The sequence below is a fragment of the Pteronotus mesoamericanus genome, unplaced genomic scaffold (genome assembly GCF_021234165.1).
Source record: "Pteronotus mesoamericanus isolate MK-2021 breed Mesoamerican mustached bat unplaced genomic scaffold, CSHL_Meso_final contig_347, whole genome shotgun sequence".
NCBI classification, from domain to species: domain Eukaryota; kingdom Metazoa; phylum Chordata; class Mammalia; order Chiroptera; family Mormoopidae; genus Pteronotus; species Pteronotus mesoamericanus.
This window is the reverse complement of record NW_026555137.1, coordinates 13,011,262-13,031,275: the sequence shown is the minus strand read 5'-3', so window position 1 is coordinate 13,031,275 and position 20,014 is coordinate 13,011,262. Positions and strand designations below refer to the sequence as shown.

The 20,014-nt window shown below is 40.0% G+C and overlaps 1 protein-coding gene across 3 annotated transcripts in view; it reads left to right on the top strand.

Annotated features, from left to right (window-relative positions):
• Window positions 1-767: 767 nt before the first annotated feature.
• The window catches only part of EFCAB2 (EF-hand calcium binding domain 2), a 216,614-nt gene continuing 197,367 nt past the window's right edge, over window positions 768-20,014 (top strand). For all 3 annotated transcript variants that reach the window (XR_008529404.1, XM_054576689.1, XM_054576688.1), the window contains exon 1: window positions 768-991. Coding sequence is in view for 2 of the 3 variants with exons in the window: in XM_054576689.1 (XP_054432664.1) it covers window positions 961-991 (31 nt within the window). In the remaining variant the exon portion in view is untranslated. The remainder of the gene's footprint in view (window positions 992-20,014) is intronic.

The following is a 20,014-nucleotide window of genomic DNA, read 5'->3' as shown; positions in this document are numbered from 1 at the left end:
TATCCTTAAAATGAAACCAAAATTTAACATTATGCTCCAGCTGCAAAGCTTCAGGAAAACGTGATTTAAAACTTTTCCATAGTGTAACAATAATCACAACGCGGGCACCTTCTTGTTGCTACGAGAGCCTTCTATTTTGTATCAGAAATTGCAGCCCTAATAACGCAATGCTTGTGCTTTTTTTTTTTTCCTCACATGTTTTTCTCCAGCTATTCCGCTCCCCTAGTAATAACAGTCTAATGGCTCTCGTTTCCTCCTGCACCCGCCCGTTTCCGTTTAGTTCCAGTTCTACTGGCCTGCGCTGTCACCGTCCCTGGGAGCGGGCGGCGAGCCCGGGATCGGAGCAATTGGGGAGGGCGGGAGTTGGAGCAGGTCGGCCTCTCCGCCCAGCCGGCCGCGGACGCGAAGGCGGGGTGGCAGTGTGGCGGGTGAATTCGGTCACCCCCTCGGAAGCCGAGCACTGCACCCAGCTCTTAAGCTGGCTTTTAAAATCTGCAATAAAAAAAAAAAAAAAAAAAAAAAAAAAAATCGAGCAACAGCACGTCGTCCAAATGGAAGAGGAGGGGGAGAGCGGTGTGTCTGATGTCCCCAAATGGATCACAAATCAGGAAAAGGAAGCCCGGGGAATTTTAGAAATAATTTTATTAAATAAATGACGGCTCAGGCCCAGTTCTGGACGAAAAGAACTGCAGCCGGGGGAGACACGCGGGGTGTCAGGCGGCGGGACGGGGCTTCTGGTCTCGCGTGAGCGAGAGGGTCGCGGCGGGAATGGGGGAAGGGTGCACGCTCGGAGGCTCCCCGCGACCCCCCCTCCTCCCCGCCCTAGGGTCCTCTCCCCTCGGGATTCCGAGTCGTGGGCCCCGGAGGGCCCGATTGTCCCCGCGCGGGGGATAAGGGGGGCAAGGACGCGGCGACCTATGTTAGGGACGGACGTCTCCAGGGCGACGGGCTCCGCACAAGATGGCGGACGATAAAGAAAAGGAAGGCCCAGGTAAGAGGCTGCCCTCGCCGCCCGCCGCGACCCGGCCGCAGTGAGAGGCGCCGCGTGGGGTTGGGTCATCCGCAGATGTGGAGCTCCCACCGCTGGGAGCCGGGTGACTGCGGATGGGGCCGCCTAGGCCGCCCCGCAGGGGACACCGCCCTCCCCGTTTCCCGCAGCTGTCAAGGCAGACGCCTCGGCCCCGCCCCGTCCCCCGCCCCCTCTGTCCCCGCCCGCCCAAGCTGTTCTCCTCCCTCCCGCCTTTTCTCAGCCTCCCTCCCTCCGGGGACCGAGCCTCGGCTGCAGCGCGGGTTGCAGCGCGGGTTGCAGCCCGGGTTGCAGCCCAGGCACCGAGCAGGGAGGGCTATGATGGCGTACTTGTTCACGCCCGCGGGGACCCCGCCTCCGGACCCTCGCCCGGCTCTCGGGGCCGTAGACACCGCGCGGGCCGCGGCCCGGGCTGTGGGACCCTGGCCTGCGTGGGTGAGGACCTGTCTGCCGCCAGTAGCTGACGGGTCCTCTCCGGCCGCGCCGCAACCCCGCCCGACCCAGGCGGTGGCTTCCGCGGCCACCATTTTGCCTCCTGGATGGGGACGTAGGAGGACGGCCCCGAGGTCACAGGCGTCCCCTCCACCCCTCCACCCTCTGACTGCGCCACCCGACTGGTGTTGTGTCTTGTAACACAAAAACAAAACACAGTCTTAATAAAGACGAAAGCAAACGGGGGCGGGGATGCGCACGAGCCCCAGTGCGCCGGACGGGCCTCTGCGGCAGACTCAGCCGACCCAGGGCCGTCGCGGTCGCGGTCATGGTCGCGGGCGCCGTGGGCGGTGGAGGGACTGGGCTGCCCGGCTCGTGGTCACTAGAACAGAGGGTTGGTGTTTGTCGTGTATGGAGGGCGAAGCGGTGATCCACGTTTATTTGCAAGACCTTTACGTTGTTTTCATTCAGTAGTGCTATTGAAAACCCATCCTTGGTTCACAGTTACTCAAAATAATAGACTTTATGTTTGGTAATTGGCAGAGTCATCGCAAAAACCATATCAAAAGAGCCACAAACGGTAGAGATAAACATTTTAGAAAGGAAAATAATATTACACATTTGTTTCCTTTCTTTACTGCTTACCACATCAACATAAGCGGAGGAAATAATTGTTTATATAGGAAGTAGTGACTTAAAAAGCTGGATGTCAGATGGGTGCAAGATTTATCAGGATGATCACTTAGTAAGTTATGGAATGTCTAATTACTGGGGTGTGCACCTGAAACCGGTATAATAATGTATGTCAACTAATTGGAAAATGAAATATGATTTTAAAAAAGCTGGATGTCATTCACTCAGTACAGATATAATGCCTGTCGTATGGAACTTTGGAGAATACAAAGGGGGAAAAACCCATCATTTTCTCTCCCAAGAATGGTGAGGTCACTAAAGGAAATAAGGCATCACAGACGGGAGGGACCTGTTCCCTGGGCTGAGCAGCCTGTGGCCAGATGCTGTGGCAGGTGTGTCACACCCCCTCCTGGCCTGTGGCAGCAGCCTGGGCATCACTGGGAGCTCATCAGAGAGGAGGACTGCCCGTCGTTACCCCTCGCACCTGCCGAGTCAGAGTCTGCATTTTAACAGATCTGCAAGTGATTTCATATGCACTTTAAAGTTTGAGAAGACGTTATGTGGTACGTCTCATTTATCCTTGAGAATTTTATGAGTTAACTATAATGCAGTTTGAAGAGCATGGTGAAATAAAGGTATGTTGTCTCAGGATAAATTAGGGACTCATTTGGTGGTATCATCTTTGTATGGGCATTGCACTCCTATTATTTGATTCTCAGCTCTGAGGGGTTAGAAACGACATCTAGCCAATTAATGACGATTTCTCAGCTTTTGGGGATTTGCTCAAGCTAACTAATCTGAACAGGGATGTGCAAACCTGAATAATGATTTGTTAACATAAATAGGGTATGTTGATACATTCACCAGAAAGCTGAGTTCTGCAATGTAATACAAAGTTATATAGGTTTTGAGGAGGGTGAATTTATATTTCAAAAGTTGCCTGATGAGCATGGACTCACACAAAAGAAAGGATAATTTTGCAGGATGTATACATTACCCTGTAAGCTCCAGAGGGTGGAGACCATTTTCTGACCTGTTATCCTAAGTGTTTGCAGAGTACCCAGAAGCACATGGTAGGAACTCAATATTTGCTGAGTTTAGATCATTTGAATTAAAGATGTTTATGTTTTAACCAAAGCATTACTTGCTGTTTCCCAAAAATCTATTCTATACCTAAGGTATGTAAAACTATTTTTAGGGTTGTGTTCCTCTCTTTGTTACAGGTAAGCTATATGCTTCTATTTCATCTCACTCAACAAACATTTTTTTTGAGAGCCCAAGTATTCACTAGCCTGTTTTTAGAAAACAACTATTGTACAAAAGTCCTCTTCGTAGAAACATATTTTGAATAGTTCATCTTTAATCTTGAGGGTTTTTTTTTTAAGTTATAAAGAAGGATTAAGTTTGTGAAAAGCCATCATATCCAGCTCTTCTTCAACATTTAGGGATTAATCTTGATACATGTATTGAGACTGCAGGGGCGGGCAAAAGTAAGTTTCCAGTTGTGACATTATTTTGAATTAATAAAGATATTGTAATAATCCTAACCTGCATGTCTTTTTCCATCTTAATAACGGTAAACTTACTTTTGCCCCCTCCTGCATTGGTCAGAGGCTAATATGTTTTATTTATAAATTTTTTTCTATAAGATTATATACATTGACATTGTTATGCTTATTTGTAGCATTTTGTGCTTTAACATAGTATGATTTAATTTTTTTATAGATTAAAAAATGTTTGTTTAAATGGAGAATCAATGCAGTTTTTGATCTTTGGGTCTTTGAATCTTACTTTATTGTGTCTGTCTCCTAGAATTTTGTATAGGACTGGAAGGATCTTCTGTGTGTAGTTAGAATCATGCCTAGGAAACAAGCTGTTTAGAAATAAAATGTTAACTTTAGGCAGTCCAGTGAGCTTTGGAAGGTATGTCAATTTTTTTAGTAAGCCTCAAATACTCAAAACTCTCTCTAGGATGTATTGTTTTTATTCATATTAAAACATTTGTTATTTTGCATGCTTTGTTAACAGTGCTTGGTACAGTGCTTCCTATACAGTTATTAACTCCAAAATGAAAAGGTTTTTACAAGTTTATTATTATTATATCATTATTTCTCTGTAATTGTGCCATTCCCCTCAACAGCTAACATTTGGAAATCTAAAGTGAAAAAAACAGAAATTACAGTGAATATTACTTTTTGAAAAAGGAAACTATTGATAATACAGAATATTGTGTGGAAGAGTAGACAAGGTGAGCTTTGGAGTAAGACCTGAATTTGAATTTCAGCTTCTTCAGCCTCTGTCTGCTCTTAGCCAAGATGTAAAAACTAAGGAGCCTCAGGTCTCTCAAATGTAAAGTGGGAATAATTATATGCATTTCATAATGTTGTAATGGGGACAGTGTCTTCTTATTTATCTTTACATCTCCAGTACCTACCACAATGCCTGACACTACAGGAATGCTGAATAAATAGGAAGGAAAGTGCTTGCTACATTTAGGAATAGCTATTGGTAAATGTGTGGCATGGAATCTCAGCATTAAGAAAAACTTAAATCTAAATCTAAATCTAAATCTTACCAATTCTTGATCACATATGATGCATTTGTACATATATTTGGGGCCATTTAACAAACTCGTCCCCATTTTAGACTGATAAACATTTAGGTAGAGACTAACTGGTTAAGAAAACTGGCTTATTGAAATGTAATATACCTCTAATTCAGAATTAATAAAACTTGCAGAAAAACTAGACTTAATTTTTTATCTTTGACTAATCTATAAAAAGTTGTCAAAAATTCATAACTTAAAAAATCAAAAGGACAATGCGATACCACTTCACACCTATTAGATTGGCTACTATAAAAAGTGTTGGTAACTGTGGAAAAATCGGAGCTCTTGTATATTGTTGATGGGCATCCAAAATGGTGCCGCTGCTGGGGAAAATAGTATGGCAGTTCCTTAAAAACTTAGATATTGAATTACCATATGATCTAGCGATTTCACATCTGGGTTTATACCCAAAATAATTGAAAGCAGGAACTCTGAACAGACATTTGTACACCCAAAGTTCATAGCAGCATTATTCATAATAATCAAAAGGTGGCAACAACTCAGGTGTCCATCAATGGGTGAATGGATAAAAAAATACATTTTTACATACAATGAAATATTATTCAGCTTTCAAAAGAAATTCTGACATATGCTACCACAAGGATGAACCTTGAAGAAATTATGCTAAGTGAATTTAGCCAGTCACAAAAATATAAGTACTATATAATTTCATTTACATGAGGTATCTGGAGTAGTCAGATTAATAGGAACAGAAAGTAGAATGACAGTTGCCAGGGGCAGGGGAAAAAGGAAGTTGTTATTTAATAAGTATAGAATTTTGGTTTTGCAAGATGAAAAGAATTCTGGATTCGTTGTACCGCAATGTGAATGTACTTAACACAGCTGAACAGTGTACTTAAAAATGTTTGAGATGGTTAATTTTTTGTTATGTCTATTTTACCACAATTTTAAAAAATCAAATAAAAGTGCTGAGCACATCCAAAATGAAAAAAAAAAATTGGTACATTGTTTTTGGAAGGCAATTTGGAAATTTCTATTAAAAAAGTATCTACATGCTGTCATTCTTTAATATACTGTTAGGTACTTTTATCCTTAAAAGTATGTTCTAAAAAGAAAGAAAAAAGCAAGCACAAAAATGATTAAAGTTAATTGTACATTTGAAAATATGGACAAAGTCTTCTTGTCCAGCAAATGGGGGAAGCAAAAGTAAGATGTTACTTGTTGACTTGTTGGATTGCAGCCGTTGAAAACAATATAAAAAAATTGTATGTGTAAATGGGTCAGGATTACAAGGGGCACAGAAGATGATACCAGGTTGGTTTGATTTTCAGGAGCATTTATTTTTGTCTCATTATTTGAATGACATTTCCACTAAAGTTTTAAAACCCACTTAGTCAGCAACTATTTTTATATTTTAAAACCTGTATGCTTATTTATGTATTATAAATTATTCTTATCCATTTGTGAAAACATTTGCCACATCCTGTGTTTGACAATGCTTTGTAAACCTCTAATATGGATTTTATAGATATTGAGTATAATAAAATAATTTATTTTTTAAATGCAGCAATAAATTTGGAGGCTAAAAGACCGGGGCTTGAATTTGGACACTGCTTTTTTCCCCAATTTTACTTGGGCATCTCATTTAATTTCTCAGAACTTCAAAGAGTTCCCAGCCTAATGAGCACTTACTCTGAAGTAGGCACTGGGCTAAATGTTTGCTTTAAATTACCTCATTTAATTCCATGTGAGAGGCAGCTCGATTGATCCTCTTTCCACAAAAAAAGGAAGAAACAGGGGGCTTAGATGGTTAAAGCAGGCTTCTACTTCAAGCCCCAGTGTGTAAGAGCTTGCAAGCAGTCTCTTCTGTCACTGTAAAATGGAAGAAACACTTGGTCCTTTTTGCAAATCGCTGGAGGCTTTGTGGACTACCCTAAATGCAAGAAACTTCCGGGGAGTCTGTAGTCTTGGGAGGACCCTCATACTTTCTTGGGCTTCACTTACCAGTAAACCCACCAGGTTTTCTGGTAAGGAGCCAAGAAAGACCCACCTTTTAGCTCTGACAGCAGAAGGGGCAAAGTAACCTTTCTGAAATCTCAGTGTAGTCTTCATAACAAAGAGCCTTTACCACAGCCTTACCCTGCTTATCTACATTTAGCCTGGAGGAAAGAAGACCAGAGCTTTATTCTACATACCACAGTTACCCAACTCTTCTTTCCTCAGGCATTCTTGTCTCATATAAAGGGGTGGAGAGAAGCTAAAAAAATACTTGGGGAGGTCACAGCACAAAAACACAGGTCCAACCCTGGCTGGGTTGCTCAGTTGGGTAGAGCGTTGTTCTGATACACCAAAGTTGCAGGTTCAATTCCCCAGTCAGGGCACATACAAGATTCAACCAATAAATGTATAAATAAGTGGAACAACAAATTGAAGTTTCTCTCTAAAAAAAGAAAGTCCACTAAAAGACTAAAAGTTAAACAGGAGATTATAGAATGCTTCTCTTCACCCACACCTTACCACTGCATCATGGGGCTGCAGTATAGTAACAGTGGATTACAGCTGAAAGATGTGTGAGGTGCGGATTCTTCTTCTTTTTATTGTATTGTATTTTTTTGCATTACCATCTATTCCCCTTATACCAGTGCAGATTCGACTTAAGGAGTTCTTAGAGGAATCTGGTACCTATAGCTGTAGCAGACATTAAACACAGCCCTACTGCTAGCCAAATTGACACTAATGACCTTCTATTTCAGTTGCTATTACCTGATGCATCACATTCAGTTCTCAACAAAAAATTACAAGGCATGCCAAAAAGCAAAAAACAATCTGAAAATAAGCAAGCACTGAGACTAGACTCAGAGATATGATACATATTCTGGAATTATCAGAGAAGTGAACAGAGATAGAATTAATATGTTAAGGCCTTCAATGGAAAAAGTAGACAACACACAAGAACAGATAGATAATGTAAACGGAGAGATGGAAACTAAGAAAAAAATCAAAAGGAAATGTTAGAAATCAAATACACTGTAATGAAGAATGTCTTCGATGAGCCCATCGGTAGACTCAACATGACTGAGGAAAGAACCACTTTCCTCATTGAAGATGCAGAAAATTGAAACTTCCCAAACTGAAATGCAAAGAGGAAAAAGAATGAAAACAAAACAAAACAAAGCCTCCAAAAACTGGGAAACAATTAAAAAATGTGTAAAGTATACCTAATCAGGATACAAGAAAGAAAGGAACAAAAGAATGAAGCAGAAGAAATAATTGAAGTAATAATGACCAAGAATTTTCCAAAATTAATGACACTACGGAAGATCCAGGGAGATAAAAGAACACCAAATAGAGTAAATACCAAAAAATTGATGCTTAGGCATATTACATTCAAACTGCAGAAAACCAAAGACAACAAGAACATCTTTAAAGAAGCGAGAGAGGGGAGGGAACCGTACCTAGACTTGCCAGAAACCATGTAAATCAGAAGAAAGTAAAGTGAAGTACTTCACGTGTTGAAAGACAGGAAAAGCAATGTGTCCAAGGTTGCACGGCTCAGTGGGGAAGCAAGGGCCCACATTCAAGTGTGACGCCGAAGTCAAATGTTGTTACCCTCCATGCCTCACATAGGGAAGTGAAGTGGAAATTTATTTAAGGAAGAAAATAAAATTCACCCATGACCTCATTATCAAGAGCTTTCACATGATAATTTGCATTTCTAACAAGTTACCATTTGCCAATTTAATGTATTTCCTTTCAGGTTTTTTCCCAGGCAGATTTGTATTGTGTTTGTTTTATAGACTTGAGGTGGTATTATATATAGTTTTATATCCAGCTACTTCACTTACTATTATAATTTTTCATATCATAAGTATTTATCAAAAATGTCATTTCTAATAGCTGCATTCATTATATTTATAGAATATATTTAAGCTTTTCCTGACTTGGATATTTATATTGTTTCCAAATTTGTTGTATGTAGGCTGCAATAAATGTTCTTATATAGCAGTGATTTTCACTGTTTTTCATCTCATGGCACACACAAACTAATTACTAAAACTCTGTGGCACACCAAAAAACATAATTTGTGCTGATCTGACAAAAATTAGATATAATTTTGACTCATTCACAATGGATGGCTATTGTGTTGACTGTTGTCATTTTTTTAATTTGACAGTCTAAGGGAAAAGAGGGCGATGCCCCTGACTAAATAGTTAGGTGTTGCATGTTTTAAAAATTCTTGTGGCGCATCAGTGTGCTTCTCGTGCCGTGGCGTACTGGTTGAAAGCCGTGTTATACAGCAGTCCTATGACCCAGCTTCGGTCACTACCCTCTCTACCCACTTTGGAAAAGTGATTTCATTCATTCTCACCTCTGTTGGTCCTTACTAATTACTAGCAGAGGATAGTCTAATTTCTTAGTTCTATGAGTATCTTGTGATCCTTTCTGTACTAATTAATTCATTTCCAAAGGTTTTCATTAATCAAAGACACATAATTGCCAATCAGTTTTTGATCAGTGTAAAATACATACCTGCTTATTGTTTGTCTATTCTATTATAGTGCAGACTCCATTAAGTCAAAGACTTTGCTTCATTTACTACTGAATCTCGGTGTGGAGAATGTAGTTAGTGACTGTAAATATTTGTTGAATGAACCAGGAGTAACACATCAAGTAAAGAAATTTAATGTCACCCTGCGTGGTTATTGTGGGTAAATGTATTTTTCTGCTAACCTTTTAAAAATATTGAGAAGAGCTCAGAGCCACGCCATTGCATCTGTAGATGCGCAGACTGGAGGTCACATGTTTAACCCAGCCTCGCTGCTTAAAAGTTAGGACGGCACTTCCACCTCCGCATGGTGATTGAGCACACATGTTTATTTTTACCTTTCCCAAAACCTGACTAAAATCACAGTAAAGGAATAAAATGAGACATAGACCAACAAGGATAAATTAAGTAGGAGAGGAGATAATAGCAGTTTGTAAAAAGACATTAGGAGAGGAGATGCTAAATTATTAAATGGATGGGTGAGTGGCAACTAGCCCAGCAGAACCCAAGGAGATAAACATAAGTCTATAGAGGAGGGAGCCAAAAAGAAACAAACCAAGTGGATCTGTAAAACCCTGGTAAGGCCCAGGATTGCAGGCAGCAGCCATCTCTGAAGGTGTATCTGTAGAATGAGGCTAAATATAGGAGGCTTGGATGAAAGTCAGAAAGCCAGTGGCTGGGTCTCCCATCCATGCAGAAGGCTGGGGGTTTCCTTTCTGAAGACTTTAAATCAGAGAGACTTAGGGTTTAGGGATACCTGGCCCCGTTGCTGGTAGAGGGTGATGTGCCATAATTATTATTATGATTTTAATCCAATATAGTTGCTGAAATGTTAAAATTTGTATGAAATTCAATATTATCACATACATTAAATATTCTGAGCAGGACCCAAGATAATAAACCTGAAAAGTGGTAGTATGTCTAGTAAGATGTCAAAGAAATAGGGATCTGAAATTCTCTTTAAGATCTTCATTAGTCATAAGGAAGAGGAGCTATGTACCTCTTTAACTGATTATAAGATTTGCATTGGTAATGACATTATAATTAGTATAAGTACTAAAATCTTCAAAAGAAAAGTGAAAGGAAATTCAGAGACTAAAAACTTCAGATGAAATCAGTAAATAAAATGAAATTTCTTATGAAACTACAATATAATGTAATGAGAGGGAAACTGTGTCAAATGTTACCTCAATTTCAAAGACTTATCTCCATTACTCCTAAGTCACCCACTTCCGTGGCCAAACTGTGCGTTGCCATCATCTTGAATTCTGTCACTTCAGGAATCTTAAATCGAGGTATTTCATTCTTGGACTATAGCTTATTCAACATTAGTGATTTAAAACATAATTTTGTGACATAATTTTGTGAAATAGCTCACACTTTGTGGTTTGCAAGAATAGTATAGAGAATTCCCACATTCCCTTTACCCAAATTTACTAATTTAAACATTTTGCCACACTTTTATTCTCTCATATGTCATATAACATGTAATATAACATTTTACATATGTATTTTTTACTCGAAATGTTTGAGCGTATGTTACTTACAATCATGCCACTTTATCCCTTGATACTTTGGTGCATATTTCCTAGAAACAAACATAGTCTCATGTAAAATCTATGATACCTATCATATGGATACAATCTTTTTTATCTAGTTCTACCATCCATATTCTACTTCTGTCAGTTGTCCTAGTTGTCAATAGCATCTTTTATAGCATTTCCTCCTCTAGGACAGGTTTGGTCCAGATTTGCCTACTGCGTTTAGTTTGTCGTGTCTCTTCAGTGTCCTCTGATCTGGAGCAGTGCCTTAGTCTGTCCTTGTGCGCAGAGCCGACGGGATGTTTTGTTCCTCCAGTTTTCTTTCCTGATCAGATGTCTGGTACCATCCTCCATGCATTGTACACTTCATCATAATGCACAATTTGCTGTTTCCATAATGAAAGTGCATTTGGTTCCTCATCACAGGCTTCATTTAGTAAATTGTATTGTTGAGTGGTTAAAATCATGAAATCTATAGGAAGTCCTTACAGATTCACATTCCAGCTCTGCCAAAGAGCTGAGCGACTTTAGGCTAGGTACCTAACTGTTCTAACTTCTTCACGTGTCAGATGAGTATAGTAGAACCTACTTCATATTCTGGTAAAGCTGTGCCAGAGTTTCACATGTAGTGAGAGCTCTATACATGTTATCAGTCATAACCGACTGTGCCAGGTGTTGTGCTAGATATTTGGGAAAAACCAGACTTGGGCCTTGCTCACTGACAGGTTATATTACTGCAGAGGAGAGAACCATAACTCCATCGCTATTTAGCTGCCTTTGGGATGAGTGCTTCAAAAAAGTTCAGAGTTCCAGAAGGGGGGCACCTGACTTAATTCTTTTCTTATTTCGGGGACTTGACATGTGGCATTCTCTCTGTTGAAAACCTACTAGTTTTCAGCAAAAGGAAGTGCAGATTCCACAGCTTGCTAAGTTCAGGAAAGGAGCAGGGCTTATCGGAGGCATCGAATGAGGGCCAGTGTAGCTGTGATGGAGAGTGAAGGCGGCAAAGGGTGGTGTGAAATGAGGTTTGTCAAGCGGGCAGGGCCCAGGCCTATCTGAGGACCAGGTCAGGGGGAGCTGACGTCTATGGAAGCGCAAGAGGAAGCCATCGAAGCTTTTTATTCAGGGAGGTAATACAATTCAGTTCATGTTCGTAAGATGTCACTTGCTCGCACTGTGGTAGATTGGTGCAGGGTAAGAGCAGATGATGGTGGTGTTTGGGGCTAGGCGGCGGCGGAGGAAATGACTGAGAAGGTTTTAGAGTTTAGAGATTCTAAATTTCTTTGTGACTGGGTTTGGGATTTGGAGAAGAAGATTAGGGATGAATTAACTCCTGTTCATTTCGACTTCTGGCTTTTCTGGGCTTTACCAAAGTCCCACCTTTAGAGGCGGGTAGATGCCACCCTGTGCTTCAATAGTGCTGTCCTCTTATCTTGCCGAGCTTCAGCACATCTACTGTTAACGCTTTGCTGCAGCTGCTTTCTACTGTAAATTAGAAATGTTTGTAGTAGATTATCAATGAACATCTGATAAATGGAAGCACAGATTAACATACAGGTAGATGATAAGTGAATACAATATTTCATTTTTGAGCCAGTTGTTTTGGTGGTACATTGTCTTTGGATCAAGTTGTTTATAAAATAAGCATTTACTAAGAACTACTCCTTCTTCCTCCCCGACAAAAAGCCTGGAATTGGGTTCTTGCTGTGTTTTAACACCATATCTGGAACAGGTATTGGCATTACTTGGGTCGAACAAAGCCAAACAGTATTTGTACTTACAGTTAATTAGCCTTAAGGGCATTTCTTTACCTCCTTTGCTGCATGTTTTAAACAGTTCGTATGGTAAGGATGCCTTTTGGGACTTATTATTTTATCTTAATTTCTGTAGGAAGGGTTTTGAGCACCAAGTTAAATGTTTAAACATGTATACAGACAACTTAGCTTTAGGAAAAATACTCAGCTGTGTTTATAGAGAAGTATAAAAACTTCTCTCTAACCTTAGGGGATTTGACTTTTATTTTGGTTCTGAGAGCTCCCACTGTATTTATTATTGATTTCTTCTTTTGAAATTAAATATAACTTTTTTTCTATAGTTTGATTTTAACTTGGTGTAGTAGCTAGTTTTTATCTTTAGCATTTCCATTGCTGAAAAACTAATATGTTAAATTGTTGGCTTTGATAGTGACTTAATATGGACTTAAAGAGAAAAAGGAATTACTATATAATGATGTAACTTACCTCTGTGATTTCACCAATTAAAAAGGCATTTATTATTTTATTGATATATTAATTTTTTTATTTTTTAAAAAATTAAATTTCTAGGGGTGACATTGGTTAATCAAATTATATAGGTTTCAAGTGTACAATTCTATGCTACATCATCTGTATATTGCATTACGTGTTTACCACCCAAAGTCAAATCTCCCATATAGTTGACCCCCTTCACCCCTTACTAAGCCCCACTCTCCTTTCCCTCTGGTAACTACCATACTGTTGTGTGTGTCTGTAAGTTTTCGTTTGTCTTGTTTTTATTTGTTGCTTTCAGTTTTATATTCCACATATGAGTGAAATCATATGGTTCTTGACTTTTTCTGTCTTATTTCACTTAGCATGATATTCTCAAGATCTATCTACATTATTGTATATTTCATCTTTTCTTAAGTCTGCATAGTATCCCTTTTTATATATGTACCCCATCTTCTTTATCCAATTACCCATTGAAGGACATTTTGGTATTAGAACCAAGATCTGGGTGAAGTCACTTTTGATTATCATAGAGCTGAACAATCATATGTTGAACCATCCTAAGTCAGGGAACATCTGTTGGGGGGCGCAGAATGCCCATTTAAAAATTTGGGTTGTTAGTTTTCTTCTTGTTAATAAAAATAATTTTCAATAGACAATTTATTTTTTTTTTGGTATTAGTCTCATTATCATTCTGACTGCATTTACTGAGAGCTTGTTTACTATGCACCAACTTTATGGTAATCCCTTTATATACATTATTACATTTAATTTTCATAACAACTTCACGAGCTATTCTCACTTTACAGATGAAGAAATAGGTTCGTAGGAGGCAGGGGCTATTTGAGCAGGGTCTGTGTGGTTAGGATTATGCTATTACCTGGCATTTTAAATGTTTATATTAACACTACAAGTTTCTAACAAAACCACATAAATACCTTGACATTTATTATTTTTGAAGATTTTTATTTATTTATTTTTAGAGAGAAGGGAAGGGAGGGAGGGACAAAGAAGAGAGAAACTCTTACATACCCGCAATGTGTCCTGACGGGATCGAACTGGCAACCTGTCGGTTTGCAGGCCAGCACCCAATCCCCTGAGCAACACCTGCCAGGGCTTGACATTTATTTAAAATTCATAAACAAGAATTCGTAAGGAAGCTCAAGCTTTTTAAAAAGGAGGTTTTTTCCCCCCTGTTTTTTATGATGCAGAAAGTAAAGAAAGGTGTTAAAATGGACATTCTGGACTGGTTAATTCAAGAAGAAATCAGTTGGATTTTAGAGAAGTTTTTCACACTTTGTGACTGTGTGTTTTTTAAACCATAAAAACACAGAGATAGGAATAGCTGATGGGGAGTTGAAAACGGCAATATGAGAGACATCTTTATATAGACATGTCTATGATTGCATTCTGTTTTTAGGCTTGAAAATTTTTTCATCAAAGAAAACCTTTCCTTAAAATTTATAAAGGCTGTTTACAGTAAAATAGCAAACTATGACAAGACAGAACCCTACCCAGATCATTTTAAAGCTCAGTTGGACCACATTTCCCTTAAAATGTAGACAACAGCAGCAGTGAGACACAACTAAAAATATGTTTAGTGAGGGAAGATTTTTTTTAATAATACTTCCAAAATAATTGTTCAAATCTTGCATTCTTTATAAAATTGAGAAAGTGACAAATCCAGATGAGAGAAGGCAGAGAAAGGAAAATTAATATGATTTAGCAGAAGGTGGTAAACTGACATTGCAGTAATAAAGGAATGAATTTGACATTCCCTGTGTCAGATAACTATTGTTTTGAAGCCATTTACACCCAAACCTAGCTGTTTTAAACAGCAAACACTTACTATTTCATACAATTTCCAGATGTAGCTTTACTGGGTGATTGTGGCTCAGAATCTTTTACAAATCTGGGCTCACCCCCATGGCTGTAAGTACGAGGCCTCAGTTCCTTACTGGTTATTGGCTAGAGGCCTTCGTTTCTTTTTTCCTTTTTTTTTTTTTTTTGAGAGAGAGAGGAACAAAGAGAAAAACATTGATTTGTTGTTTCACTTATTTATGCATTAATTGGTTGATTGTTTTGTATGCCCTGGCCGGGATCAAACCTGCAACCTTGGTGTTTTGGGACGATGCTCTAACCAGCTGAGCTACTTGGCCAGGGGTTGGAGGCCTCAGTTTCTTGATACATGGATTCTCCATGGGTCATTTGAGTGTCCATATATCATGACATCTGGCATCCCCCAGAGCAAGTCATCCAAAAAACAGAGACAGAGATCAAGACAGAAGCCACCAATAAAGTTTTTTTAAAAAAGAAAAAAAAAAGAAGCCACAATATCTTGTACAATCTAATCTCAGAAGTGACATACTATTATATCTGCCATAGTCTACTAATGACGTAAACTAACACTAGTCCGATCTTGGAGGTGGCTCTACAATGGTGTGGATACCAGGAGGTGGGAGTCATGGGCACTGCCTTAGAGCTGGCTCCCAGTTTTCCCTCTGCCCTCAATGCTGCTCACCCCTCCCACATGTGGACTATCCTAACCCTTTCCTAAGGCCACCAAAGTCTCATTTGATTATAGCATCAGCTAAAAATCCAGAATGTCATAATCTAAATTCAGACTAGATTTGGATGAATTTCCTTGCCTGTAGTTACTTAAGTACAGCTCCTTGATTGAGTACAGTTACCCCCAGTCTAGAGACACATGCACCAAAGAGACAAGTTACTTGGCACCCAGTGTACAGTGGTGGAAAAGGTAAAGAGTAACCTCCATACACACTTCTATTAAAAGAGGGGAAATAGGAGGCGCATGGGAGTCACTGGTCCATAAATCCAGTTGGGCAGATGTTGGAAGGTTCATGATTAGGACTTGATCATACTTTCCTGAAATGATTCTAGGGCTTTTAGCTCTATCCTCTGGCTCTTGGTTCTGCTCTCCATGTCACGCTCCTTTTTATAAAAGATAGTACATGTTTTCAGCTAAACATGTATTGTTTACTACCAATAGAATTTTTTGAAGTCCAGCTATATTTTTTTTCCCCCTTCATTTTGCACTCTATCCACTTTCAGTCCATGCTGGAGGTGCAAATATACTTCTCTTGAAATCGTCATGGGTCTCCTATGAATCTTACTGTCTATTAGACAAAAGCCACATACACACATTTGTTTAAGACAAGCCATTCTCTACTTTGGGCTTCTGCTGAGACAGGTGAGAGACATTGGGCTCCTTTTGGAGCCCTATTGTTTAATTGAAAGGATCTCTGAGTCATACCCTTAAACTCCTAAGAGGTTCTTTTCCTAGTTTGAGTGGTGCCCTGAGGCACCATATTTGATCTTTCTAAGGTCTTAACAAAGGATTTTATAGCTACATACTTTGTCTCATGCTTAGACTGTGCTTTCCTGCCGGTGTCCCAAGTATGAGTTTTGCCTAGAAGCCATTTCTTATCTTAGCATTCGTTGACATCTGGAGAGGCAGGGAACTTCATAACTAGCAATTCCTGGCTTTTTTTTTTTTTTTTTTGAATACTCTTTCCTTTAGGCTATCTTTCTCCTCCTTTATTATATGCAGCCAGAAGGAACCATGGTGCATCTTTACTAGTTTTCCTAGACATTTCTTTATCTAGGCTACTTAACTCATCAGGAATATTTTCTATTGTCCGTGCTAATAGAATTTTTTTTTTTCCCTGTTCATAAAAAGGATCCCCCTTCACAGTTTGCAATGTGATTTTCTTCACTTTCCTTTAAGCTCTGACCTATAGCCTGCATACTCAGAGGCCAGTGCTTCTTGACTTTAACCCTCTCCCACATTTTTTAGGCATTTGTCATGGGACCATCTGATTTTCAGATACCAAAATTACTTTTGTCATATTGTATTGGTCACACCATCAACCCTGGTATGATGTGAAAGGGGACTAAAATATGTGTGAAAAGCAAGAGGCAGGCGTCATTGGGAGCCATCTGGAGATTGTTTGCCGTGTTCCCGCCTTGAAGAATTTAATAGTCTAGTGAGCATTTATTAGTGCCTGCAGGTTCTAAGTGCTGTATTAGACTGCCACATGTTCATTTGATATTTACAGTCCTGAAAGGAGCTGCTGCCCTCAACTGAAGCTTAAGAATTCACAAGAGAACCCAGATTCGAATTTAAGTTTGGGGAAAAAAAGACTTAGGAGTCCAGGCCTTAGGTAAAAGAGTGGGAAAATATTCTCTAGGGTTATTGCCTTTGTATTTAAATATGAATTTTCTTCCATATACTTATGTTCAGCGGTTCAACTTCTATTTCATATACAGACATCTCTGGTCCTTATATTTTCCTGTATTCCCTTCTTTATAGACCTTCTTTACCTGTCCTTTCTCTTCCTCCTACTTTCTTCTCACTACTTGGTATGGAGTCCTTTGGTTCCTGAGACTTACTCTACTGTAAATAAACTTGACAAAAACTCTTTTTATAGGACATCCCTCTCATCTCTTTTTCTTAACTTAATCTCAGCTTTCTCTCTGGCATATCACTTCTTTTGGTGCTGTTTTGCGTAAGGGCTGTTTCTTCTCCCGTGTCCTTTTGCCTTCAGGTAGTAAGTTGAATCAGCCCACTTCCAATTCCAAATTATTGCTCTTTCATTCTTGTACAAAAATTATTCCTTTGACATTTGTTCCTCTTATTCTACCTTTCCTCTTTATCACTGTCTCCCTTTTGCTTACTCTCTGCTGATCAAAGCCTTTGACATTTCTCTATCAGTTTTTTGTCCATTCCAAATTCCATTGTCATTCTCGGTGATATCAGTGACTAGGTAGGCCCCTTAATTATAAAACCAACACACTGGTTTTATAATCCCTTATTCTTTTCACCTTCAGTGACCTTCATTTCCATTCTTTTTCAGCATCTTACTCTCATGGCTAGAGCCTGTGAGACACTTTGAAGCCTTTACTCTTTTACGCTACCGACTGACCATCCTCTCCCGGTTTTCAGCGGTGCTCAGCTTCCTTACATAAGCAATACTTGCTGTTGATCTTATCAAGACTCCTAGTTTCTTTGATCCTTCTAGCCTTCTATCCCTTCCCCCCTCCCAATTTAACAGTTAAATAAAACAGATTCTGGATAACGTAAGTGGAAAGGAATTTATTAAAAGATTGCAGGGAGCTCCCAAAATCAACAGGGAACCTGGAGAATGAGCCTGGACAGCCAGCAAGAACCAGAGTTTCAACAGCCTGCGCTACAGCTAAGGTCATGCTGCAAGGCCAGTTGGTTGATTTTTCACTGCTGGCGCCGCTGCCCTTAGACTACTGCTCCTGAATCCTTGCTGTATTGCTTTTCCCATCCCCACATGTAATTTAAAAAGTGTCCCTACTTTTTGCATTAACTTCTTAAAATTCAAAATCCAGCACAAGAATCTTTAATTGGCTGAGCCTGGGTCACATTCCTGTTCCTTTACTACCAGAAGACTGGGAGAAGGAAGATCTATGCTCTGTCTTATTTAGTGAGATGACAGTGCATTCTGCTAATATACACAACAGGGATTCCCTCAAAATAGGAGGAGTGTTTGGATCCTGGTTGCCAAAAACAAACAAACAACTCCCAAAAAGCAAAGAAGGAAAAAGAGAGGAAGGAAAAGAAGAAGAGGAAAAGCAGAAGGAGAAGGAGGTAGAAGGTGAGTTGGAGGAGGAGGAGGAGGAGGAGGCAGAGGCCTGCAGTGTCTGCTGTAGCCCCCGCTGGCTTGGGGACGGTGGAGGTCGGGGGAGGCTGCCTGAAGCTGTCTGATCCAGTTTCAACCTCCTTATTCTCGGTAGGTGATCTTGATTTGTACCCTTAAAAATGGTAAACATTAGTCCTGGACTCCCTTAACTTGTTGCCTCTGCCTTTAAACATACCTTCATCAACACGCTCCTCTCCTGCCCTCCTTTAGTTATTTTAGTAGAAGAGCCATTCCTTCTCTCGTTCAAGGCTAATTTTCTCATCTGTATTCATGAGCTCATCCACTTTTGGGTTTTCCAGGACTTTCCTTCATTAATTAAGCCTTTCATCTCTTTAGTTAAGATTATTTATTAATATCCCTTTCATGCCAGACATTGTTCAATGCCAGAGATATAAAAACGAACTTGATAGAGCTTTGAAGGACTTAGTTTTAGTGGGGAAAAGCAGACATAAATAATTGATTGCAGTGCAATGACTTGATCACAATCAACATTGCTTATGTAACTTTTAAAATATCTCATTTTCCATTAGAATGTCAGCATCAGTTTTGTTCTCCACTGTGTCTTCAGTGTCTAGGACATCGTCGGTGTTCAGTAAATATCATAGCGTCGATGACGAGAAGGAAACACAGGACGCTCTGTGACCCCGGAGAACGAGTGCTTGGCTCAGCCTGGAGGATGAGAGAAGGGGGACGGGGGGGGGGGGGGGTTTGAGGGCGGAGGCCTGGCGGACAGGATCGCAGGAGCGGCCCCTTAGAGGGTTAGAAGTCAGCAGGGAAAAAACGAGGGGGAAGTACCAGCCTGAAAGAGGAGCATGAACAAAGGTAGGGAATGAGGGGAGTTAAAATAGAGTTATTAACAGTTAACATGGAATGTTTACATACATAGTTAGCATATGTTTACATACCTATGGGAAGTATTTCATATTCACCATCTCATTTAACACAATGTTCTGTGGGTAAGGTATTATTCTCATTAAGTATCTTGGACCCTTAGGAAAACTAAAATAACTTGCCCAAGCCCACTTAGCCTATATAGGTTAGAGCAGGGATTTGTTTTGGGTTTTTCCTGGCTACAAAGCCCGACATTCTTTAAAAATACCCTGTTATAGTAATATAGTGATTCCCAAACTTGGCCACTCATCACATCCCCTGAGGTATGTTGTAAAAATACAGATTCCTGGCCCTACCCAGGATACTGAATCAGAGCTCGTGCATTTCTATTTTTAACAAGCCCTGGGGCGGGTCTCACACAGCCGGCCAGGCCCTGCTTCTTTCACCTTGGAGAATCACTGCACCACCGAGGAGGCAGGCCTACCTGCCTAGGTCAAGG